Here is a 26,751-nt window from a genome sequence, read left to right as displayed (position 1 = left end):
GTACAGAGGTGTCAAACTTGCGGCCCTCCAGCTGTTGTGGAACTAAACATCCCAGCATGCCCTGCCACATTTGCAGCAGTCCATAATACAAAATCTATGGCAAGGCATGCTGGAATGTGTAGTTCCATAACAGCTGGTGTCAGTTTGACACCTCTGATGTAGTATAATTCTTAGTGTAAAAAAGAGAGCTGTCCATTATTTTTTGTTACATGCAAAAGCAGTCAGTATTTTCCCTGCATGCAAAAACATAATTTGTACCCCTTGCAATGTAACATGGTTTATTCCTATTTTGCTCCTTTAAAATGCAAAACAAAATTTCCTAACTCTGAATCAGAGTCTAAAATTTCTAGATTTACAGCAACTTTTTTATTGTTTTTGTTTGCCAGATCCTATAAACTTCATGTTCCATAAAGATGATAGACCCATTGCTTGCTACAAGGCTGTAGGAAAGCTTCCTAAAAGTTCCCCCATTTCCCCCCCATAAACTGGAGGACATTAGTAGATACCGTGGAGTTGCCATCTAAATGTGATATAATACTTTATCATTCACATTCCCCAATTCCATACCTACCAACAATTAAAATTTTGGTAGGATTCAAAAAGCTTGGTTAACTGCGGACATGTGCTCAATGGACTGTGGGGCTAATTCAGACCTGATCGCTAGGCTACTTTTTCGTACAGCCTACGATCAGGTCTGAACTGTGCATGCGTATGCACCGCAATGCGCAGGCGCGTCAGTCCGCAGTGACGTGGATCGGCGGGCAGCGACGGGATGGTGCGAGAAAAACGATCACACGGCGATCGCAAGGTGGCTGACAGGAAGAGGCCATTTGTGGGTGGCAGCTGACCGTTTTTAAGGCATGTCCAGAGAAACGCAGGAGGGACCAGGCGTTTGGAGGGAGGGATTCAGACGTCAGCTCCGGCCCCGATCACCGCACTGGAAGAGTTAGTCCTCGGCTGTGCAGAGAATGCACAAACTTCTGTTTGTGCAGCTCTCCTGCACATGCGATCGCACCCCTGCACAGCGATTTCCCCCTCCCCCTGTAGGCGGCGACTACCTGATCGCAGGGATGCAAAAAACGCACCCTAGCGATCAGGTCTGAATTAGGCCTAGTGACTGAGCAGATCTATGGAGTGTATGCGAAGATAAGAATTGTGGCCAAATTTTGCATGTGTATTGCAGACTTCAACTTTGGAAGTTCCGCTTGGCCAAATACTTTTGACAACTGGATCTATATTAACAGCAGTTTTTAATTCAGTGACACATACCGCAGGTATCACTTCCTAAACCTAATTAGAACTTTGCAAAAACAAAAAACTGCATGCACAGTTTTTCTATTGGTCCTCAAATTCTGCTACCTGTGACACTGGCCTCGGTCAGCCAGGGCGTTACTGTGTAAGGCAACGGAGTCAGCTGCCGCCGGGCTCCTGCTCTGTATAGAGGCACCTCTCCTCCTGTGTGTTCAGCGACATCATTCAATTAAGTTAATTAATTCCTCCCAGCACCTTACACTCCATATACACACACACATATATATATATATATATATATATATATATTTTACACATACAGATGGAGCTGCACACATCTAGTGCAGCTCCATCGCAGGCGTGCACTCCCGGTGGGGCTAAACGATCCAGCACCTAGCCCTGCTACGGGAGTGCACACTACAGAGATGCTCCCATTAAAGTGAATGGGGCGCGTGCACGTCTCGGACGTGCGCACAATGGGCGCGCCCAGACACAGACGGAGCCACGATTAGCGTGGCTTCATCTGTACATATATACATATATCTATCTATATATAGGGGGGGCACCACTATTTATCTTGCCTCCGAGCAACTTGTACAAACTCACGCCACTGTTGAGCCTCATTATAAATCTATTACTGACCCATACAGGGACAGGTTCACTCCAGCTCTCCTGAGGCCATTTTTGCCGCCGCATCTTGTGTCTTTGTTTTCATTAATGTTTGCTTACAGGGGGCCTCGTAGTGTAAAGTGTGCTGGGAGGGGGAAAGAGTCATTTATGGCCTAGAGAAGAATTACTGGAAATGCAGTTTAAGCTGCCGTCTTATTTCAGCTCACGGGAAACAATGTCTGCAAATTCATGGGGTAAAAATAGAAAGTGAGGCGAATCAGCAGACGGCATCATTGAGGGCGACACTATGTCGTTACTGGATACAAATCCCTGGGCCGTTTCGGTGACAAGAGATGGAAAGCCCCTGAGCACTCAGTTTCGAAGAACAACAAGAACTTTTTAACAAGAAGTTTACATATTGTTTTTTTTTTTTCTAAAGTAGGCCTTTACTTAGCAACAGAATGTCTTTCCTTCTTTTTTTTCACCTTCACGTCTTTGTATGCGATCTTAAGTAAAAACAAATGTTTGGGCTGCACTCCGGGAGGCCTAAACCAGAGGAAAGCTTCACCGAACAAAAGCGAGTTAGACATTTTTCCAACATAACTTTTTTTTTACCCACTTAAAGAAAAAGTCCTAATTTCTGTCTGTAACCCCCCCCCCCCCCCTCCCCTCCCCCCATTGCATTTGTTATTCCATAGAAGAATGGTAAATGCCACTTTGCTTCTAGCCCTCTGCTGGAGTAGGGAGTTTTTGGAAGTTCGGTCCCGACGTACCACATTTGTTAAATGCAACTGAAAATATTTATTTTCCCATTTGAGTTGGGGCGTAATTATCTGCCACTAAATATGTTTGACGGCCCAACTACATATCAATTGCAAATAAAAACAATGTAATCAAAAATGATGGTTTGCAGATCAAATATGGGAAATATTTTCCCCGCACTGTGAACTTATGATCATAACAGTTTTACTTAGATTATTTGTTTAACTTTATTTAAAAAAAAAAGAGGAAATGTAAAGTTCCTGAAAACTTCAGTGTTCTTTGACTCATGTGATAGTTACATACGGACATTAACCCTTACAGTGAAAGGAGGACAAAATTATCCCTTATCTTTAAACTCTGCGTAATAGGTCTCATTTATAGATTCTGATGCTGGTTCATTCAAATAAGCATCTTTCCGTCAGCTCTGCTAGATATTCAGAGTACGGTCACGTACACAGTCAGACGCTCTCATTCTTACTGAGGTTCATCAATGTAAACTAGCTGTGTCATTTATATTTGTTTTATTGTATATAAATAGGATGCCGACATGGGTCAGGGTTCATGGGGGGTTACAAGGGATATGTGGAGGCACAGAAAAAAGGTCTTGGGGAGTACATTGATATCTATCATGTCGGTCAGAGTTTTAATTAGTCATGGGAGGGGCATCTCCTGGGGGGTGTGGTTCATCAAATCGACAGTGTCTAGGTCGACAATGTTTAGGTCGACCACTATAGGTCGACATGGATGGAAGGTCGACAGGGTTTCTAGGTCGACATGTGCTAGGTCGACAGGTCTAAAGGTCGTCATGAGGATTTTTTTTTTTTTGTGTCGTTTTCTTCGTAGAGTGACCGGGATCCCAAATTAGTGCACCGCGTCCCCTCGCATGGCTCGCTTCGCTCGCCATGCTTCGGGCATGGTGCCTTCGCTCCGCTACCGCTTCGCTCGGCACACTTTACCGTTCCAATCGTAGTCCACGTGGATCGTTAAGTATGAAAAAATTCAATAAAATAAAAAAAAGTGAAAAACTCATGTCGACCTTTAGACCTGTCGACCTAGCACGTGTCGACCTAGAAACCCTGTCGACCTTCCATCCATGTCGACCTAAACATTGTCGACCTAGACACTGTCGATCTTCAGACCGGATCCCTCTCCTGGGTCCCTGTGAGTGCAGGCTATTATTCCACAAGGAAGCGCTTTCCTCTCTTCATGGTGGGCGGAGACTTGCAGTGAAGACCAACTGGGCAAAACCATGTTGCACTGCAGGTGGGGCAGATGTAACATGTGCAGAGAGAGTTAGATTTGGGTGGTATTTGTTTAAACTGAAATCTAAATTGCAGTGTAGAAATTAAGCAGCCAGAATTTACAATGCACAGAAACAATATAACCCACCCAAATTTCTCTGCACATGTTACATCTGCCCCACCTGCAGTGACCATGGTTTTGCCCAGTGGCTAACTTTTTTGGTTTACTAACAAATCTGAATAACCCGCTAAAAGTGGAGATCTCAATGCTTGTGCTTTCCATCACACGCTGGTGCACAAGGGGAAGGCTGACATTAGCACTGGTATATTATCGCTCCTGCGGTTCCGACAGCGGGAGCGATAATAAGTGTATGCTATATGATATGCAGGTCTGTGTGGTTGTAGCAGCAGTTACATTCTCCACAGTCCAACCAGTACTAGTATAGTGACTCCCCCACCCTGCCAAAATATGACCACTTAATGTTTTTCAAGTAGGTGTGGTGATGGGGAATCCTGTGACGTCATTAAATCTCTATGTTTTTTTTCCAAGTGGTCTCTGGATATCTCAAGAGAGAAACTGCAAGAAGAAGCCAACGAGAAGCCCGCGGTGCTTATTGTGAACTCCAATGTACCGTTCTCTATCAATGATACCAGCTATCCAGTCATTTTACACGTGAATAGCGTAAGTATATACGTATAACAAAGTTGCAATATTTGGTTACATATGCCAGATACCATGTGCAGTGCACTATTATAACCCCATTTCCCGGGAATGCAATGTCCTCATGTCTGTGTACTTAGTATTGCTGATGCCACGGTGCTAAAATAAACCATTGCATTTATCTAATGTACATTAAAGGACAAGTATATAAAAATATCTATGTTATAAGATTGTAATTAGTCACTATAATGGCACTTAGTCATCACTTCGCAGTTACATTCAGTGGCAAACGCAGGATTTCTAGAGGGGGGTTTCCAAATACAATACACAATCTGTAACTACTGGAATACAGTATTAATATTTAACATTATAGATGGTCTATAGTATAGGCTGTATCAGACATATTTCAATAATATAAATAAGGTAAGTGGTCAGGAAAAGGTTAAATATACTATAATAAATAAATAAATACACAAACATAATAGAACCAGTACTGCACTTACTAAGCACACATTCTCCCTCCTCATGGTAAGGCTGCAGTCTCTTCTTCCTGGTAGCTGCTCTCTGGTCCAGAGCAATGATTGAGGATGCAGATGCACACACACAGCAAACTTGGTAGAAGAAGCTGCTAACACTGGGCACTTGCAGCAGCTCTGCTTTGTCCTTTACACTGCATGATGTGTCGGCAGCTCTAGTAATCATGTTATATACTATTGATATTGTCATACTTTGTGCCACTAACCAAGAGGAAGGGGGTTTCTGGGCAACCAGAACACCCCCCCCCCCCCCACCCCCCCTGCGTTTGCCTATGACACTGTGTGCTTTATGGATGTACAGTAATTAAGGTTTGAGAATCACCTCATAATGGTCATAGAGGGAGAGATGTTTGTAAGATCACTGAGGTCCGCATTTGATGTAATTACAGGTATGGTCAGGTCTGGGAAATAGGACAGAAGTTTGCTCACACCCTGCACAGAGAGAAAACACAGAGCTATGGGGGGAATGTATCAAACATCCTAAAGAGTGGAGAAGTTTCCCATATAAACCAATCATCTTCCAGCTACCATTTATCAAGTACATTCTAAAAAATGATAGCTAGAAGCTAATTGGTTGTTATGGACAACTTCTCCACTTGCCCACTCTTTAGAAGGTTTGATACATCTCCCCCCCATTATATCTAGCTCACACAGAGGGGAGATGGGATAAATAAGTGCGCGTTTGCTTTATAAGTTGACCTCAGTGAGTAGGAAGATGTAGAAGTGGTGGAGTTCCAGAGCCACATGCTCCTATATAGTGTTTGGTGCTTGATGATGTCATAATTAGGTTGGTTGTGTTACTGTATGATGTCCTCTCTTCTTAGGATAATATACCTGGTGCAGTTGTAATACTTTACGTCTTCTCTGCATATGATGATATTATATGTAGAACTGTTGAATAATGTCTCCCTATATAGGAATATATTATACATGGATTTGTTGCATAAATTCTCAGCATTATATCTAGATGATGCATGTAAAGTGGCTTTATTATGTTTCGTCTACATCAGATTATACAACCAGACCTTTCTCACGATAAACACAGAGAAAATATGTCTTTTGACTCTGTAAGCTGAATACATTTCTTGCTAATGTTCTGGCAAGCTTCCTCTCCACGAGGGGATTGAACTGTTTTTTTTGGGGGCCTGCTGAGGTGGTGAACAGATATACTCTATGTAAAAAGCCGGGCTTTTGGGCATCTAAAACTGCATTTTTGACAGCACGCCCAGTACTTAGTGCATTTGGCCATGACAAGCGCGATAAGTAACAGAACAATTGAATAGCTCTGTCGGGTGCCCATTACTACCGGCGTGCAAAAACAATTGAATTGAATAAATAATTTTGGCTCATTCCGTGTGGCATTTAGTGAATTTTGGCTCATTTCGTGTGGCATAATGTGAATTTTTGCTCATTCTGTGGGAATTTTGGCTCATTCAGTGTGGCATAATGTGAATTTTGGCTCATTCCGTGTGGGATAATGTGTAAGGGGCACCAGTACTAGATAGTATAAGGGGTCCTACTATTTGGTGCATAATGTGTATATGGTGTGGTACACTACACTTATCAACATCCCCATTTTGAGTGACCACGCCCCCTTTCCCCAGAGCATGCGCATAATTACAACCTTCACTTTTCTATACCCCCACTTCAAAATTTCCACCTCGACCACTGTTTGTACTGTATTGCATCCCCCGAGGGGTCGCAGCAGGTATCGGAGATATCAGCTACGGTCCCTCTTACATACATTCAGGGGATACTTAGATTTTCCTGCTAATGCCTGAAAACAGGGTGTTCTGGGAAATAGCTGCAACTATTGTTGTGTATATAAACTATACCTTATTAAACAACATAATACATTTACAAGAAAATAAAAATAAATGATGACATACTGTATCTGTTAGCTGAGAATATCACTTTGACAATGGAAACCTGAATGAGCTCGTCAGCCATTATGATGCCATTTCCAGTTTTGGGGGGTATGCAATTAGCTCCGATTATTTTGGAGCTAATGATTTTGCCCCACTGAGTATTCAATTACGGGCTGTTTTTGCCCGTATTGAAGGCATTTTTGACAATGCCGTTTCACCATTTCACACGTGGATTTGCCGATCCACGTGTTCACCGCCCTGCCACATTTTTTGACTAGGTGAAAAAAAAGGCCCTGCTATTGCATAGGTCGAATCCCAATTCACCCTAAAAATAGCGAAAAGCTCAGTTTATTCACCTAGGTGAAAAAAATGGACCCCCCCCCTTTGTCAGATATCTAGAATCCAAACCATGACAGCTATAATGAAGAGACAGCGCTTAATAAAAGAGAACACATAACAAAGTACTAGGCTAGAGAGCGCATATATACAGTGGGAGTTATTTAGACGTTCTGACACAGCGGCCGCATCCAGGTGGTCTGCGCATGCGCCACGGACGATGTGCGCCTGCGTGTCCTTACACATTGCAGTCGCAATGACAGCGGCGGCCATTGGGGGGAGTCATCGCAGTGTTGGGGGGTGGGGTATCCCGAACGGGGGGTGGGGCGGGACCGCTTAAAGGTGTTTGAGCAGCTTATTCGCCAGGTGATCCGCCATTGGTCCTCAGTAGTTTAGTTCCTATAAGACACAAGTATGAGTTAGAAACACAGCAAGTGTACTGTGTGAGGTGATCCTCCTGTGCAGGGATGTTTTGTGTTACTACAGTTATCGGGTACATCAAGGGGCGTTATCACTGCTCAGTACATTTACAGTGATATATTACATATAATCATGCAGTAAGGCCACTGGTGTCTGACTGTTAGGGTTGCTCACACCAAACACTGTCTATGTGTAACGTTATAATGTGATGTAATGACAAATTGGTGTATGCCGCCTGTCCCCACTCCCTCAACCAACGTCAGTGGTGTGATTTGTACAGTGTGCTTCCTGTGCTGATTGGGGCCTATGTGCATTATTTGGATTCCCTCACACAGGCAGTGTATCAGGATATTGCAGCATGTAGTCACACTTAGGTGAGTGCAGAGGATGTAGTGGGCGGAGCCTCAGAAGAAGCGCTATTTTCCTTACCTTGGCGGGAGGTTCCATCACTTTATGGATTTCTCCACCGCACCCCTCCTCAAGTCCACCATCTCGAAGTGGTAGAGTGAGCTAGGTTGATCATTTTCTTCTGGTATAGAAGACAACGGTCACACTGCCACCAGTGGGTCTTTAGCGCCATCTCCTCCTCATAGAAGTTGAGGTAGATCTAATCAGATAGTAAAAATAAAATAAAACATTATATATATATATATATATATATATATATATTATATATCCTAGGTGGGGTTGGTTCTCATACACTAATTTCTGTGAAATGTTGGGAGCCCTAAATATTATCCCCGCTGGAAACATTTCCTCACATTCCTCGGTGTATGCAGGAATAACCGTTTCCCACTGCTACATATATCGCTGCAATAACTGCACGCAGGCGCACAGACTATCACCTCAGTCACACTTTCTTCTAGCAACAGGTTGGTGCACAGACACAGCCTATAGTACCTCTACTGTTGTCCTACTGATGTGGCAGAAGCCCCCGAACTGCTCGCAGTATCCGGCAAACCTGGTGCGAAAACACAGATCACACATGAGGAACATCCATGGTCTGCTGCAATTGCATACAATGATGTGTGATGCGCCAATTTAGGGAAGACGCTTACATTAGTGGGAACATGACCGTTATACACACCCCAATAGGTGTCACTGACTGTGGCACAAAGGTGGGAAAGAGAGTAGCCCTTGTTATTTTCCCCTGAAAATTATACATTTTAAATTTGTTTCACCATATGCAAAGTGTTGCCATGAGGCCCGTTGTTCCTAGACCCATTAATAACACAAGTGTAACACAGACAGCTGGGAACCTCGAATTGCATTGTGCCTCTTCATGCCTCATCTTCACTGTCACAGACAGGAGGAAAATCTGCTCCCCCAGAGGTCACATAGAGCTTGTGTTTTATAATTGTTTATCTGACAATAAAAATGGCGCCCATGCTATGTTCCTGGAGACTTCTCTACTGCGCATGCACAAATGACCAGGAAAATGGCTGTGTTGCCATTTTCCCTGTGATTTCTGTCTGCAGCGCTGGCCGGCGCAGGATTCTGGAGAGGTAAGAATAATTGTATAGATGCATAGTGTGCGGTGTGGCCCCCCTGCAACCAGTATAGATACGCCAATAAGTTTTAGTTTTTAATAATACATCCAAATGTTGACTATTCAGTGTTGTCAATGCTTAGTTGTAACTAACATTCTAAATAGTTATCTGGACTGTGACGGTAAGCTTATTATAATATAAATGCCATCACAGTGTCAGGTGCTACGACTATATTAATAAATGTTAATAAATAATGTATATCTTAGCAGGAATATCATATAATAAATTGATCAGTCAGTAACCATACTCACCGCTTCAGCCTACTGCTCCACGCAACAGGTACATGTGCCAACTTGCCTCAGAAGAAAATAGGATTTTACTTACCGGTAATTCTATTTCTCGTAGTCCGTAGAGTATGCTGGGGACTCCGTAAGGACCATGGGGAATAGACGGGCTCCGCAGGAGATAGGGCACTTTAAGAAAGCTTTGGATTCTGGGTGTGCACTGGCTCCTCCCTCTATGCCCCTCCTCCAGACCTCAGTTAGAGAAACTGTGCCCAGAGGATATGAACAGTACGAGGAAAGGATTTATGTAACCTAAGGGCGAGATTCATACCAGCCACACCAATCACACCGTATAACTTGTGATAAACTACCCAGTTAACAGTATGAACAAGTAACATAGCCTCGGTTCAAGACCGACCAACTATAACATAACCCTTATGTAAGCAATAACTATATACAAGTCTTGCAGAAGAAGTCCGCACTTGGGACGGGCGCCCAGCATCCTCTACGGACTACGAGAAATAGATTTACCGGTAAGTAAAATCCTATTTTCTCTAACGTCCTAGAGGATGCTGGGGACTCCGTAAGGACCATGGGGATTATACCAAAGCTTCCAAACGGGCGGGAGAGTGCGGATGACTCTGCAGCACCGATTGAGCAAACAGGAGGTCCTCCTCAGCCAGGGTATCAAACTTATAGAACTTTGCAAAGGTGTTTGACCCCGACCAAGTAGCAGCTCGGCACAGTTGTAGTGCAGAGACCCCTCGGGCAGCCGCCCAAGAAGAGCCCACCTTCCTAGTGGAATGGGCCTTAACCGATTTAGGCAATGGCAATCCTGCCGAAGAATGCGTCTGCTGAATCGTGTTACAGATCCAGCGAGCAATAGTCTGCTTTGAAGCAGGAGCGCCAACCTTGTTGGCCGCATACAGAACAAACAGAGCTTCAGTCTTCCTGATCCTAGTTGTTCTGGTCACGTAAATCTTCAAAGCCCTGACCACATCCAGGGACTCAGAGTCCTCCAAGTCCCGTGTAGCCACAGGCACGACAATAGGTTGGTTCAGATGAAAAGATGAGACCACCTTGGGCAGAAATTGAGGACGAGTCCTCAACTCTGCCCTATCCACGTGAAAAATCAGGTATGGGCTTTTATATGATAAAGCCGCTAATTCCGAAACACGTCTTGCAGAAGCGAAGGCCAACAACATGACCACTTTCCAAGTGAGGTATTTCAACTCCACTGTTTTGAGTGGTTCAAACCAAGGTGACTTGAGGAAACTTAATACCACGTTAAGATCCCAAGGCGCCACCGGAGGTACAAAGGGAGGCTGAATATGCAGCACTCCCTTCACAAAAGTCTGTACTTCAGGAAGAGTAGCCAATTCTCTTTGAAAGAAAATGGATAAGGCCGAAATTTGGACCTTTATGGACGCTAATTTTAGGCCCAAATTCACTCCCGTTTGAAGGAAGTGAAGCAGACGGCCCAAATGGAACTCCCCCGTAGGAGCAGCTCTGGCCTCACACCAAGAAACATATTTCCGCCATATACGGTAATAATGTTTCGATGTCACATCCTTCCTGATTCTTTGATCAGGGTAGGAATGACCTCCTCCGATATCCATTTTTCAGCTAGGATCCGGCGTTCAACCGCCATGCCGTCAAACGCAGCCGCGGTAAGTCTTGGAACAGACAGGGCCCCTGCTGCAGCAGGTCCTGCCTTAGAGGAAGAGGCCACGGATCTTCTGTGAGCAACTCTTGCAGATCCGGATACCAAATCCTCCTTGGCCAATCTGGAACAATGAGAATTGTTCTGACCCTTCTTAGTCTTATTAATCTCAATACCTTGGGTATGAGAGGCAGAGGAGGAAACACATAGACCGATCTGAACACCCATGGTGTCACCAGAGTGTCTACCGCTACCGCCTGAGGGTCTCTTGACCTGGCACAATACCTCTTTAGCTTTTTGTTGAGACGGGACGCCATCATGTCTATTTGAGGCAGTCCCCACCGATCCACGATCTGTGTGAAGACTTCTTGATGAAGTCCCCACTCTCCCGGATGCAGGTCGTGCCTGCTGAGGAAGTCCGCCTCCCAGTTGGTCACCCCCGGGATGAACACTGCTGATAGTGCGCTTACATGGCCTTCCGCCCAGCGCAGAATCCTGGTCGCCTCTGCCATGGCCACTCTGCTCCTTGTGCCGCCTTGGCGGTTTACATGAGCCACCGCCGTGATATTGTCCGACTGAATCAGAACCGGCTTGTTCTGAAGCCATTCCTCCGCCTGGCGTAGGGCGTTGTTAATGGCCCTTAACTCCAGGACATTGATGTGGAGACAAGTCTCTAGGCTTGACCAGAGACCTTGGAAATTTCTTCCCAGTGCGACAGCCCCCCAACCTCGGAGGCTCGCGTCCGTGGTCACCAGGATCCAGTCCTGAATGCCGAACCTGCGACCTTCTAGGAGGTGAGCACTGTGCAGCCACCACAGGAGAGATACCCTGGCCCTGGGAGACAGGGTGATCCGTTTCTGCATATGTAGATGGGACCCGGACCATTTGTCCAATAGGTCCCATTGGAAAGTCCTCGCATGGAACCTGTCGAAGGGGATGGCCTCGTATGAAGCCACCATCTTCCCCAGTACCTTTGTGCAATGATGCACCAAAACCTTTTTTGGCTTAAAAGGTTCCTGACCAGGGCTATGAGCTCCTGAGCCTTCTCCACCGGAAGAAAAACTGTTTTTTGGTCTGTGTCTAGAATCAGGCCCAAAAAGGTCAGACGCGTTGCAGGTACTAGCTGGGATTTCGGTAAATTGAGAATCCAGCCGTGCATCTGCAACGTCTTCACGGACAGAGACACGCTGTCCAGCAACTTCTCCCGAGATCTCGCCTTTATAAGGAGATCGTCCAAGTACGGGATAATTGTGACTCCCTGCTTGCACAGGAGCACCATCATTTCCGCCATTACCTTGGTGAAAATTCTCTGGGCCGTGGAAAGACCAAACGGCAACGTCTGAAATTGGTAGTGACAATCCTGTACTGCAAATCTCAGAAACGCCTGGTGAGGGGGGGAAATCGGAACATGAAGGTACGTATCCTTTATGTCCAGGGACACCATCCAATCCCCTCTCTCCAGGCTGGCGATGACCATTCTGAGCGATTCCATTTTGAACTTGAACCTCTTCAAGTACAGGTTCAGGGATTTTAGATTTAGAATGGGTCTGACCGAACCGTCCGGTTTCGGTACCACAAACAGGGATGAATAATAACCCTCTCCTTGCTGGAGATGAGGAACCTTGATTATCACCTGTTGAATGTACAATTTGTGAATTGCTGCTAACACTAGCTCCCTCTCTGACGGGGAAGCCGGCAGAGCCGATTTGAAAAACCGGCGAGGGGGCATGTCTTCGAATTCCAGTCTGTATCCCTGGGAAACAATCTCTATTAGCCAGGGATCCACCTGTGATTGAACCCAGACGTGGCTGAAAAGACGAAGATGTGCCCCCACTTGATCTGACCCCCCCGGAAAGCCCCAGCGTCATGCTGTGGACTTTGCGGAAGTAGGGGAGGACTTCTGCTCCTGGGAACTAGCTGAGTGCAGCTTTTTTCCCTTGCCTTTACCTCTGGCAACGAAGGACGATCCTCGTACCTTCTTGTTTTTATTGGAACGAAAGGACTGCATTTGATAATGTGGTACCTTCTTAGAATGCTGCGGGGGAACATAAGGTAAAAAAATTAGATTTACCGGCCGTAGCAGTAGAGACTAGGTCCGAGAGGCCTTCTCCAAACAACTCCTCCCCCTTGTAAGGCAATGACTCCATATGCCGCTTTGAGTCGGCGTCTCCCGTCCACTGTCGGGTCCACAAGAGCCGCCTAGCAGAAATAGACATAGCGTTTATTCTAGAGCTTAGTAAACAAATGTCTCTCTGAGCATCCCTCATATACAAGGCAGCATCTCTGGTATGCTCCATGGTCATTAGAATGGTATCCCTATCTAAGGTGTCCATCTCCGTAGATAAGGAGTCTGCCCATGCCACGACAGCACTACAAACCCAGGCCGACGCCATGGCTGGCCTAACTATAGTTCCTGAATGTGTGTAAATGTACTTCATGGTAATTTCCTGCTTGCGATCAGCAGGATCCTTGAGGGAAGCAGTATCCGGAGAAGGCAGTGCCACCTTCTTGGATAAGCGTGTCAGCGCCTTGTCTACTGTAGGCGCAGATTCCCATCGTATCCGATCCTTCTGTGGAAAAGGATACGCCATGAGAATCCTTTTGGGAACATGGAGTCTCCTATCCAGAGATTCCCAAGCCTTTTCGCATAATTCGCTTAGCTCAAATGAGGACGGAAACGTGACCTCAGGCTTTTTCCCTTTATACATGTGAACCCTCGTGTCAGGGACAGGGGGTTCCTCCGTGATATGCAAAACCTCTTTTATGGCAATAATCATGTACCTAATACCTTTTGCCACCTTCGGCTGTAATTTTGCATCCTCATAGTCGACACTAGAGTCAGTATCTGTGTCGGTATCTGTGTCAGCGACCTGGGATATGGGGCGCTTTTGAGACCCTGAAGGTCCTGGCACCACAGGGACAGGCACGGACTGGCTACCTGACTGACCCCTAGCTTCAGCCTTGTCTAATCTTTTATGCAGGAGATTTACATTTGCATTCAAGACATTCACCATATCCACCCAGTCCGGTGTCGGCGTTGCCGACGGCGACCTGACATTCAAGCACTCCCCCTCCACATTAAGCAAACCTTCCTCATCAAACATGTCGACACACACGTACCGACACACTGCACACACCCAGGGAAACTTTTTCTGAAGACAGTATCCCCTGAAAGGCCCTTTGGAGAGACAGAGAGAGAGTATGCCAGCACACACCCCAGCGCTACAACCTGGAGACCAACACAGAATGCTTTTCCCCAGCAGCGCTGTATTATACTTTATCCGCCAATTATGTGCCCACCCCCTCTCTTTTTAAACTCCCTTCACAGTGTGTAAGCAGGGGAGAGTCCGGGGAGCTTCCTCTCAGCGTTCTGTGGAGAGAGAAATGGCGCTGGTGAGTGCTGAGGGAGAAGCCCCGCCCCCTTGGCGGCGGGCTTCTGCCCCGCTCAAAATCGTGTAAAATGGCGGGGGCTCAATTATATACATGTACAGTGCCCAGCTGTACATGTATATACCTATTTGCCATCTAAGAGGTGTTATTATTGCTGCCCAGGGCGCTGCGCCCTGCACCCATACAGCGACCGGAGTGTGTGAGGTGATGTGGAGCAATGACGCACAGCTGCAGTGCTGTGCGTTACCTCTGTGAAGCTGAAGGCTTCTGCTGCCTGAGACATCTTCTTGCTTCTGTTCTTCTGGCTCTGTGAGGAGAACGGCGGCGTGGCTCTGGGGGTGGACGCCCAGGACGAACCTGTGTTCACCCCCTCTGAAGCTAATGGTGTCCAGTAGCCGAGGAAGCAGATCCTATCAGTTAAGTAGGTCTGCCCCTCTCTCCTCAGTCCCTCGATACAGGGAGCCTGTTGCCAGCAGTGCTCCCTGTGAAAAAGTAAAAATCCAAACAAAAATGCTTTCTGTAGCAAAGAACTCGAGAGCTCCCTGCAGTGCGCCCTTCATCCTCTGGGCACAGTGTAAAATTGAGGTCTGGAGGAGGGACATAGAGGGAGGAGCCAGTGCACACCCAGAATCCAAAGCTTTCTTAAAGTGCCCTATCTCCTGCGGAGCCCGTCTATTCCCCTTGGTCCTTACGGAGTCCCCAGCATCCTCTAGGACGTTAGAGAAAGCATAATTAAACACTGTAAATAGCTCTTGGATGTCAGGGTTGGGGGTCGATGGTCTCCCAAGCCTCATCCACTACAGACAAAGTCTCGCTGAAATGATCACAACTCTCCTTAGTGCAGTCCTGCACGCTCAGTCCATCACAAGATTAGCAACTAGATTTACAACAGGACATGCTCTGCCCACCGCTGCTAATCTTTGTCAGGCCGCACCTCCTGGAGGCCTTCCCCGGATTGATGCTGTCAAAAGGCTGGCGCTGAGGAGAATAATCAGTTTCCTTCTCTGCCCCGTCCCGCCTCTGATGCTCCCCTGGTCAGTGCTGTAAATGCTGGGATAACAGGCCAAGCTCCGCCCGCTGTATGTTAAATATGTAAGGTTTGCAGGGATAGGCTGACTCTATTCCAAATGGCCCTAGGTCTCCTTGCTTAGCTTCTCGCTCTCCTTAGGGCTCCTCCTTTGAGGTAAAAAGGTAAAGATTTTCGCACAACACTTAAGGTTACTGGGAGAGCTGTCGGTACCCTTTACACAGCAGATAAGCAGTTGCTGACTATCAAGCTTTTCTTTAATGCATTTAAGAGTCAAAATATCGCTCTCCTTTCCTCCTATTGCTCTCTGAGAGGTTTGGCAATGTTTAGTTCAAGTGACAGGTTAACCTCTGATAATTGAGACACTATCTTCTCCTGACTGGAAATGGGTTGGTTAAGTACTTATATTTGAAATCTATATATTTAAAAGGCAAATACCACTGACTCATCACAAAATCTCTTGAACCATAAGGCTGGACTTCCTTACCAATGGCAGTTGCAGAGCGGTACATTTTTCAAATAGGGGAGCCACACCCAGCGATGTTTGACAGTGTTTAGGGGTGGCAGTAGATGTGGCTCTCCTATTTGAATAATGGACTGCTCTGCAACTGCCACTGGCAAGGAAGCCAAGGAACAGAGCATTGTGTCCTCCCACCTCCGCGACTTGGTATCGCCGCCACCATGCATTCTTTATAGCCCCAGCTGGGTGGGCTGTCTTAACTCTCCTGTGTGAGGGGGGAATTCCAAATAATCATCTCGCCCCTTTTAACCCCTTTGTGGGTAGAATTTAGAAAAATCCCTTCTTAGTGGGTGCCTACGTCACAAAAGCAAGCTACTGTCCAATTTTCAAGTTCCCAGTCCTATGGTTCAGGAAATTTTGTGATGAGACAGTGGTATTTGCCATAAATAAATATATATACATATATACATATATATATATATATATATATATATATATATATATACACAGTATATATATATATATATATATATATATAATATATATATAATATCTATCTATCTATATACACACACACACACACACACATTGTGTTTTCATAAATTTGTATTTTGTTTCTGCTACAGTACATATACTTTTGTACTGATGTGGTGTTTCTGTGTTGATCCCTGTATCTTTTGTGTATTTCTGTATTTGGTTGTATTTGATTCCTATATCTTTTGTGTATTTATATTATTTGTATCTTTTTGTCAGCATATCAAGCTTGCAGTGCAGCACAGTTTGCCACAAAAGTGGAATATGTCACAAGACGTTGAATCGGTTAATAGTAGTGAGGACCTGTTACGATGGGCAAAAGACAAATATGCTGAGGTGACCTTCTTTGCTGAATTGCAAGGTCCAAATAAAATTCAGCTCAAAATGGAGACAGGTGAGTGACGCAGGTACTGGTTATAGGAGGTTGTTTTCCTTGTGTAAATATTAACTACACTAAAGTTAATGTTGTTATAAGTCATAGTAATAAAGCTGTTTATCTCTCCCCCTTAATGCCTGACTCTAACCTCCCCCAAGTGGTGCCTAACCCTAACCCCCACTTCAGACAGCCTAACCCTAACCTCCCCCCTCCCCGCAGCCTAACCCTACACTACCACCCCAACCATATCCTGCCCGCTATACTTACGGTCAGGATGCTGGGATTCCGACCCTGTCGGGATTCCGACGTCGGCATACTGGTGGCTGTATGGATTCTGGCCTAGGCATTCCGACTGCAGAGATCCCGACAGCCGGCATCTTAACCGCATCCCAATCTAGGACCATTTGCTTATTCTTACAATAACATTTCTATAAAGATTTATAAAAAGCAGAATCTGCAATCCCTTCTGTAGCATGCTGGGGGCCGCCCATCGCAGGGAAAGACCGCCCAGTATGCTAACTGGCGGCCACCAGCTGCAACCGCAATTTGCATTGTGGTTGCAGCAATTGCGGTCGAACCCCTGCAACCGCAGCTAGGCTGCGTATGCAGGCGGTCAGCTGGCATTTTTTTCCATCAGAGCGGCTGCCACCCCGAAAAAGCCGCCGACCTGTCCCTGTTTTCCTGACGCCACCCCCCGTAACGGTCCGTCGCAGCCCCAGCCTGTCAATCAGATAGAGGCGTTCACAGCCAATGCAATCGCATCACATTGGCCAGGCCGTGCACCGCAGGATGGAACCTGACCTGAATAACACCCTTAGTTAACATTTTAGGATGCTATTCTAATGTGAATTCAAGAACATCAAAAACAGATGGGAATGCAGTCTGTTGAGCTGCTGTGACATCACTGGCCCTAACCCTGCCTATAAATCTACCAATTTCTGCAGAGCAATTTATCAAACCTTTCACTCTTAACTGCATGACTACCTGCTGCAGAGTGGTGTATATGTATTTATATAAGTATAAATGCTTCTGTTGCTTCAGGTATATTTGTCAGCTTAGTAATGCACAACCCTATCTTTTTCTTTCTTTCTTTCTTTCTTTCTTTCTTTCTTTCTTTCTTTCTTTCTTTTCTCACTATTCATTAGGATGCAGCTTATCACATCAGTAGGAACTAGTAATGTCACTTTGTGCCTCACGTGATGTAGTTCTAAGTGAATTGACAGGCAATGTTCTCATGTATATCAGGTTATCTCAGGCAATAGATGCCCTCTAGTGTCTACAGGTGCTCACCCCCCCATGCAATAGTTTCATGGAACTTTTCACGCTTCACAGGTAACACTGGAGCGGAGACGTGTGAGCTGCAGAATCAGTTCCGTGCTGACAGCATTCTGAAAGCAGAGTATCCTGTGGATGTGATGAGCTGTAAGATACACATTTCAAACCCAGAGGCTGTTAGGAATATCTACATTGTACATGTGGCTTACAGTGACCCCCCGACAAGGTATCAGCTATATATCAGCTACTCTTAAACATGGTGGGGCGGATGCAGAGTTGAACGCAAGTCAGCCACATTACATGCAAAGAATGTAAAGCACATGTTCAGAGCCGGCCCTAACCAATATGATGCCCTAGGCAAGATTTTGGCTGGTGCCCCCTAGCACCGCCGCTATTTCCACCTCTGACCCAGCACCCCTTTCCCAGCACCATCACCCCTCATCCATAGCAGTCCTCATTTTGGTGCTCCTACCCCCATATTTTAAATAGGAACAGTGCGCACAAAAGGGGTGTATTCTTGCTGGGAAGGGGCACGGCCACACAACAGTATCCACAATTCAAATTACACCACACAGTAGTGCAACTTTATTCACATTATATGATGTGATAGTGTCCCTTATTCACATTACATCACACTGTAGTACCACTTTACTTTATATACGTTACGCCTCACAGCAGTGCCCCTTATTCACAATACATCACACTGAATTGCTCCTTATTCACATTACACCACACCATATTGCTCTTTGTTCACATTAGACCACACAGTAGTGAACTTTCAATACGTTACGCCCCCTTTCTATACGTTACGCCACACAGTAGAGCTGCTTATACACATAATGCCACACATTAGTAATTCCTTTATACACCTAATACCACATAGTAATGCCCTTTACACATATGACTCACATTATTAATGTCCTTATAAACATAATGCGCAGTACACATTTGCCAACCTTTATTAATTCCCTTATACACATAATGGCCCTCATTCCGAGTTGTTCGCTCGCTAGCTGCTTTTAGCAGCATTGCACACGCTAAGCCGCCGCCCTCTGGGAGTGTATCTTAGCTTAGCAGAATTGCGAATAGAAATTTCTTAGCAGTTTCTGAGTAGCTCGAGACTTACTCAGCCATTGCGATCAGTTCAGTCAGTTTCGTTCCTGGTTTGACGTCACAAACACACCCAGCATTCGTCCAGACACTCCCCTGTTTCTTCAGACACTCCCGCGTTTTCCCCAGAAATGCCAGCGTTTTTTCGCACACTCCCAGAAAACGGACAGTTTCCGCCCAGAAACACCCACTTCCTGTCAATCACAGTACGATCACCAGAACGATGAAAAATCCTTGTTATGCCGTGAGTAAAATACCTAACTTTTGTGTAAAATAACTAAGCGCATGCGCTCTGCGAACCTTGCGCATGCGCAGTAAGCGACTAATCGCAATATAGCGAAAATCGGCAACGAGCAAACAACTCGGAATGACCCATGTCCCTTACACATACGCTGCACATTGGGGGTAATTCCAAGTTGATCGCAGCAGGAAATTTTTTAGCAGTTGGGCAAAACCATGTGCACTGCAGGGGGGGCAGATGTAACATGTGCAGAGAGAGTTAGATTTGGGTGTGGTGAGTTCAATCTGCAATCTAAATTGCAGTGTAAAAATAAAGCAGCCAGTATTTACCCTGCACAGAAACAAAATAATCCACCCAAATCTAACTCTCTCTGCACATGTTACATCTGCCCCACCTGCACTGCACATGGTTTTGCCCAACTGCTACAAAATTTCCTGCTGCGATCAACTTGGAATTACCCCCATTATTAATGCCCTTATACACATAATGACACACATAGTGCCCCTTACACATATGCCGAACACTATTGCACAACCAACCACCCGCACACAGCACTCACACGGCCACTAACACTGTGACCTCTGCTTGGATACATATGTGTCCTCATACATCTTGCCTCAATACGCCATGCAGCAGTAGATACCTGGCGTAAGTCACCTGGCAGCTCCTGGCCAGCTCTGCTAATGTTGGGAGTGTTTTTTTGCTTTAAATTCATATAATTCGCGTTGCTATGTGACTAGGCATAGACAAACTATGCCTAGGGGCACAAGCAGCTTCTGCTGTTTAAAATGATATGCGACATGCCTAAATTCTGTGTGTGACTGTGGCTGTATCTGCATCCGAAATGCTACGTTACAGTGATTTTCAGGAATAAACTGTAACGTAGCATTTCGTATGCAGATACAGCCGCAGTTGCACACAGAATATAGGCATGCTGCATATCATTTTAATCAGCAGAAGCTGCTGTGCCCCTAGGCATAGTTTGCCTCTGCCTAGGGCCGGCTCTGCACATATTTGCCCATATGCATGCAACTGTGGCAGGGCTAGATTAAGGTTTCTAGGGGTCCTAGGGCTACACACTTGTGGGGTGCTCCTGCCAATAAAATTGTCAATAAGATCTGTTGACGATGTCATTAAAATGTAAATACGTCCAGCAGCAGAAATGTGTTAAACACACTGTAGTGCCCCCAGTTTACATCATACTTAAGATGCATGCACACGGTGAGATTCAGGCTAACCCCGATTCTTACTGTGCGACAGGGGCTAAGTCGGCATCGCAAGCACATAATGACTGTGCTTGCGATACTGACTATGTGTGATTTTGGCTAAGTGTCAATTTTAACTATCTTTTCTACAAGATAGTCAAAATTTACTTGCCTGCACAGTCTATATATGCTTGCGATGCCAACCGCGCATCGGCATCCCATCGGCATCGCAAGGTGACTTTCACCTTGCGATCTGCAGTAACTTTTCTTACGATTTTGACCATATAGTCAAAATCGTAAGAAAATATCTCACCATGTGTACACACTATTACCGACATTTTGGCTGCTCTCTCAGGGAGAGAGCAGCCAGGTCAGACCAGCAGGGGGCGGGGAAGGGTAGTGACGAGCAGAGGGGGCGGGGCATAAGCGGGGTGGGGGCTTGGCTAATGTGCCGCGTCATCTAAGCCACACACCCCGCTGTATAATGCCGCTATTACCAGCATTATACTGCAGGGGGCGTGGCTATGATGACGCGATTCAACAAGAATCGCATCATCGACTGCCTGGACCGCCCACTTTACTCACTAAGTGGGCAGCCGGGCAGGGGGAGCGCAGAAATCAGGAGACTTGCCTGCTTTTATGGGGGGCCGGGAGGGTCACCCGATTTTCGGATCCTCCCGGCCATTCCGGGAGAGTAGGCAAGTATGGTTCACATTATGCCACAGTGCTCCCCCCCCACCACCTACCCCGTTGATGTAGCAGTGTGTGGGGGCCTCCCAGGGTGTGGAGCTACCATAGCTAATGGCATCTGCCATCTACAGTTGGCATTAGCTTTCCCAAGGCTAGGTCCAGAAAGTGACACAGGAGCACAGTCTGATATTTCGCCCCAAAGCATCAATATTGAAACTGTAAACCCTATCCTATGTATAACTGATTTTTAATGGATTGTCAGACTTTATGTAGCACTTTCTTTTCTGTATCCACCCGATTTATGGGGGCCTGCTGTCCCCCCTGCTTCATGAATATTGTTCAATGTATAATGATTCCCTATGTACATGAACTGTAATGCGCTTTTGTTTTCTTGTGTTCCTTCTAGTGGAAATAGTATAGACCTATCAGTAACTGCCCTCGATGGTCAATGTGGCAAGGCCCCCTTAATATTTCTGAAGAATGAGGCAGGCTACATGTGGAACATCCACAGTGATTTTGATGTTGGAGTTGTGGTAAGATAATGAACAAATTGCTTGAAGCTATAGTATTTTATAGCGGCCGCTGGGTCACCTGCCTAGCAGGACTATCTAATTCCTTATGTACATTTATACTAAGAAAATTGTTTATTTCCTAATATTCGGAAAACCAGGCAAGTAAAAGATATCCCTGTGTCTTTCTCCTTATAATATAGTCTGTCCCACCTTATCATACTGTCCCACCATATCATACTTGCTGACTATTTTAAATTACACACCTTGAGGAGTGTCGGAGGTGTGGTGTAAGGTGTGTGTGTGTGTGTGTGTGTGTGGGGGGGGGGGGGGGGTGACAAGATGATGCGATTTAGCACGAAACGCGTCACTGAGCCTTGGACCGCCCACTCAAACCTTTGTGACCATCTTTTACAGGCCTCGGACAACCATATTCTGAATGGAATGCCGGTACCTGGGAGTAAATTACCTGGAGAACGCGATGAACTTATAATGAAAGCTATTGGGGATTATAATGGGAACTTTAATAGCATAACATATATACATATGAACAATGCCATGTCTGTGACTCTCCCAGTGTTCTGTGGTAAGTGCTATGGATATAGAGCCATTTACAAAAATATAAACAATGGACAAGACACTTTGGAGCTTATTCAATAATGTGACAGACAAAAAGTATGTGCTGAAGTGCGTAGTAACCAATCATATTTTGTGTAGTTTCAGTAATGTATAAATACTGTGGTGGTAGGAACCAGCTCTGAGGGTGCTTGAGCAGCCCTAGTATTTGTGCTGTCACAAAAACATACCTGTAACATACAAGTTTTCAGTCATTTCAAGGGGCACTCCCAATTATAAAGACTAACCATTTGCCTGGTGTGGTCGATCTCATGTGACCACACTAAGCTGGGGTTCCCCTGACACCGCTGCATGCTATGTGACCGTATCAGGAACTCCCCATCTGCAGCTGCTGGCAGTTTTGTGCCGGGCTCACATTGCCTGTCCAGCGCCTCCTGACCTGCGGCGCTGCCCCCAGCCTCCTCCTGCTCTTCCTGGCCATAGCTGCAACACTAACAGAACAATGTAGCCATGGCTCCCCGCAGCCGCAGTGATCGGAAATAATGCCAGTGATCGGCGACCCAAAGCTGTAGGAAGACAGTTTTCCTGCAGCCATGTCTCCCCCAGTCAGCAGTGAGGAGCAATCCCCAGGAATGCCCACCCCCAGCTGCTGGCTGCACTTCATGCAGGACTGTGAAGATCATGAAGATTTCCTGAGTACACTCTAAACAGTATATTTTACACAATAAAGTCTTTTTATTTACTGTATAAAGCTTTTTATTTATTTTTTCAAAAGTGTCCCAAAATTGTTGACTTTTTCTAAAAAAAAAACCCAAATCATGAAATTATAATCATTTAAACATGATTTACTATAATTTCAGTGAGAAATCTGCATATTTGATCATGAAAAAATTATACTGAATCAGGTTAAATAGATTATTTTTGCATAAATTAACAAAAAAAAAAAATGCAACAATTTCCAGAACATTTTTGAATTATATTTTTTGGCAGTTAAGTAGTTAAACAAGTTGTCACCTGTAGCAGCGGACAGGACCACCAGCACAGTGGGAAAGTCCCCTCTGGGCCGGACCCACGACCCCCCTCTGTGGGCTGATACAATGGTGGTCATTCCGAGTTGTTCGCTCGCTAGCAGTTTTTAGCAGCCGTGCAAACGCTATGCCGCCTCCCACTGGGAGTGTATTTTAGCTTAGTAGAAGTGCGAACGAAAGGATCGCAGAGCGGCGACAAAGGTTTTTTGTGCAGTTTTAGAGTTGCTCAAAACCTACTCAGCGCTTGCGATCACTCCAGACTGTTCAGTTCCTGTTTTGACGTCACAAACACGCCCTGCGTTCGCCCAGACACGCCTGCGTTTTTCCTGGCACGTCTGCGTTTTTTTGAACACTCCCTGAAAACGGTCAGTTGACACCCAGAAACGCCCACTTCCTGTCAATCACTCTGCTGCAACCAGTGCGACTGAAAAGCTTCGCTAGACCTGTGTGAAACTACATCGTTCGTTGTAATAGTACATCGCGCGTGCACATTGCGCCGCATACGCATGCGCAGAAGTGCCTTTTTTTGCCTTATCGCTGCACAGCAAATGAATGCAGCTAGCGAACAACTCGGAATGACCACCTATAAGTAAACTCTTCCAGCCACGGAAACAGTACAGACTGTAGACGCGAGATATCGTGAGACCAGTGGCATCAGCTAGGATCTCAGGATCCGGAAGCTGCCGCTAGAGTGGACAGACACCATTCTCCACATGGATGACAGCTGTTCACCGACACCGGCACACCAATCCACATGTCAGTATAGCGCTGACACTTCCATCAGCACCACGGGAAAGATTATCTGATCGTTCAGAGAGTTTGCTTGTTACTACTGTGAGAGGAACGGATCTGTCTGAACCGAGCTGTTCTAGACCAGTGATTTGATGCTGCACTAACAATGAGTATTTTTAACATTGCTTCTGTAGAAGGTTTCATTTTAAGCTAATTATAAATTGCATAGTGAAAGAATAATGTAAATGTTATTTAAAACAACCCTAGAAAAATTTATTGAACTCCCCTATACGCTTGTGAAACATTGGTGTCAGTCTCAAATTGGCTTCAAAGTACTGTATAAAGCACATTTCGGAAGCTCTTCCTCAAATGGTTGAATATAAAAATCACTACACAGGTAACATGAAAGACCAGCCTTTAGTTACACTTAACTCAATTAACAAATGCAGCAAAGACGCAAAGAGGGCCACAACTGCATCCAATTCAGAATCAGGCCCTATGAGGAGGGATCCTGCCTCCCTTGAACACTCCACCCCTATTGGGGCTGCTTCCATAATTTTTTTGGCCTTTTTTCCATCCAAATCCTCCCCTGTTCTGCTGTGTGCACAGTTCAATGTAAGAGTGAAAAAAGAAGTTATTTGGACCTGATTATCTGTTAATGTATTTTTGCAGGGTTATTCTTCCTATTACATCAGAATATATGTAGCTAGACTAAACATATTAAAAAATACAAAGTACACCCAGAGAGAGATGATATTGAAAATAAGAATAGGTAAATGTTAAGCATTAGTCCTACTTATTACTTAGAATTAAATCTGAATAGCAATACAAAATGGAAAATACAAAAACATTTTGTAGAGAAACACACTCAGAAAAAAGGAGTTAAGCCAGTGGTTTCCAAACTTTTTTGAATCACGGCGCCCTAGAGTATCAGAATTTTTTTCACTGCACCCCTAGGCCAAAAAATTTCTTATTGAGAAATTTAGAAAGAAATATTACATTAAGTAGATCGCGTTTATATGTCATCCTTAGGGTCAGTTGTGTGGTGAGGGACAAGATTTGCTTCTGTTTGGCCACATATTTTATGACTGGCAGCCGCCAGCACTGGTTTTGCCTATTATATTGACAATGAATAATTTGAATTGGTCCTGGACCACCAACCCAGGGCACCCCTGCAAGTGTCCCGAGGCACCCCAGGGAGCCACGGCACACAGTTTGGGAACCCCTGAGTTAAGCATTAGCACTGGGCATGGAACTGGCATTAAACATTTTGAATAAAAACACTAGTTTAGAGGCCTTTTCAGTTTCCATTCTGCTTCAAAGCTTCTAATGAACTAAACGAAAAGAAGAAAATATTGCAACACTAACTGAAGATGCTTGAAGACTACAAGCAAGAATAATATGGAATAATGGGGGTAATTCTGAGTTGATCGCAGCAGCAATTTTGTTAGCAATTGGGCAAAACCATGGGGGTAATTCCAAGTTGACCGCAGCAGGATTTTTGATAGCAATTGGGCAAAACCATGTGCACTGCAGGGGAGGCAGATATAACATGTGCAGAAAGAGTTAGATTTGGGTGGGGTGTGTTCAATCTGCAATCTAATTTGCAGTGTAAAAATAAAGCAGCCAGTATTTACCCTGCACAGAAACAAAATAACCCACCCAAATCTTACTCTCTCTACACGTTATATCTGCCTCCCCTGCAGTGCACATGGTTTTGCCCAATTGCTATTAAAAATCCTGCTGCGATCAACTTGGAATTACCCCCCATGTGCACTGCAGGGGGGGCAGATATAACATGTGCAGAGAGAGTTAGATTTGGGTGGGTTACATTGTTTCTGTGTAGAGTAAATACTGGCTGCTTTATTCTTACACTGCAACCTAGATTCCAGTTTGAACACACCCCACCCAAATCGAACTCTCTCTGCACATGTTATATCTGCCCCCCCTGCAGTGCACATGGTTTTGCCCAATTGCTAAAAAAAATTGCTGCTGCGATCAACTTGGAATTACCCCCAATGTCAGGGGATTCCCTTATAATAGGCTTTTTTTTTTTTTAAAGAATTCACTGCGCCGAGCCCTGTAGTAACAGCATAATAAAAAAGTGTTCTTTGGTTTTGGGTTGTTTTTTTTTTATATATATATTTGGTTTAAACCAGCCAACCCTGATTTTTGTTTATTTTGCATGCAAGGAAAATACCGGCTGATTTTGTCGCATGTAGAAGTAGACTAGGACATGCCCCTTCCCAATTCTAAATCTGCATATTTTAAATCTGCCCCACATGCATAGCAACATGGTTTTCTTGCTCCTTTTTTTGATTTGCTGGGATTCTATCCTCCTATGCAATATACAGTATAGCACCTATCCTTGTGTATCAATGCCTATTTCCCCATAGATAGTAAGCTTGCGATCAGGGTCTTCCTACCTCTATGACTGTTTGTTTTTACCCAGTTTTGTCTTCATAAGAAACGGTTAA

The 26,751-nt window shown here is 45.2% G+C and overlaps 1 protein-coding gene across 1 annotated transcript in view; it reads left to right on the top strand.

Moving 5' to 3' along the window:
• ENG (endoglin) overlaps positions 1 to 26,751 on the top strand; it is an 87,724-nt gene that overhangs the window by 38,652 nt on the left and 22,321 nt on the right. Inside the window, exons 3-7 of the mRNA XM_063936643.1 lie at positions 4,414 to 4,545; positions 16,752 to 16,926; positions 18,241 to 18,409; positions 21,836 to 21,962; positions 22,356 to 22,524. Coding sequence (XP_063792713.1) covers positions 4,414 to 4,545; positions 16,752 to 16,926; positions 18,241 to 18,409; positions 21,836 to 21,962; positions 22,356 to 22,524 — 772 coding nt within the window. The remainder of the gene's footprint in view (positions 1 to 4,413; positions 4,546 to 16,751; positions 16,927 to 18,240; positions 18,410 to 21,835; positions 21,963 to 22,355; positions 22,525 to 26,751) is intronic.

This window comes from Pseudophryne corroboree, chromosome 8 (assembly GCF_028390025.1).
Source record: "Pseudophryne corroboree isolate aPseCor3 chromosome 8, aPseCor3.hap2, whole genome shotgun sequence".
Taxonomy (NCBI): Eukaryota; Metazoa; Chordata; class Amphibia; order Anura; family Myobatrachidae; genus Pseudophryne; species Pseudophryne corroboree.
The sequence above is the reverse complement of the archived record's forward strand: the minus strand, read 5'-3'. Positions and strand labels throughout refer to the sequence as shown.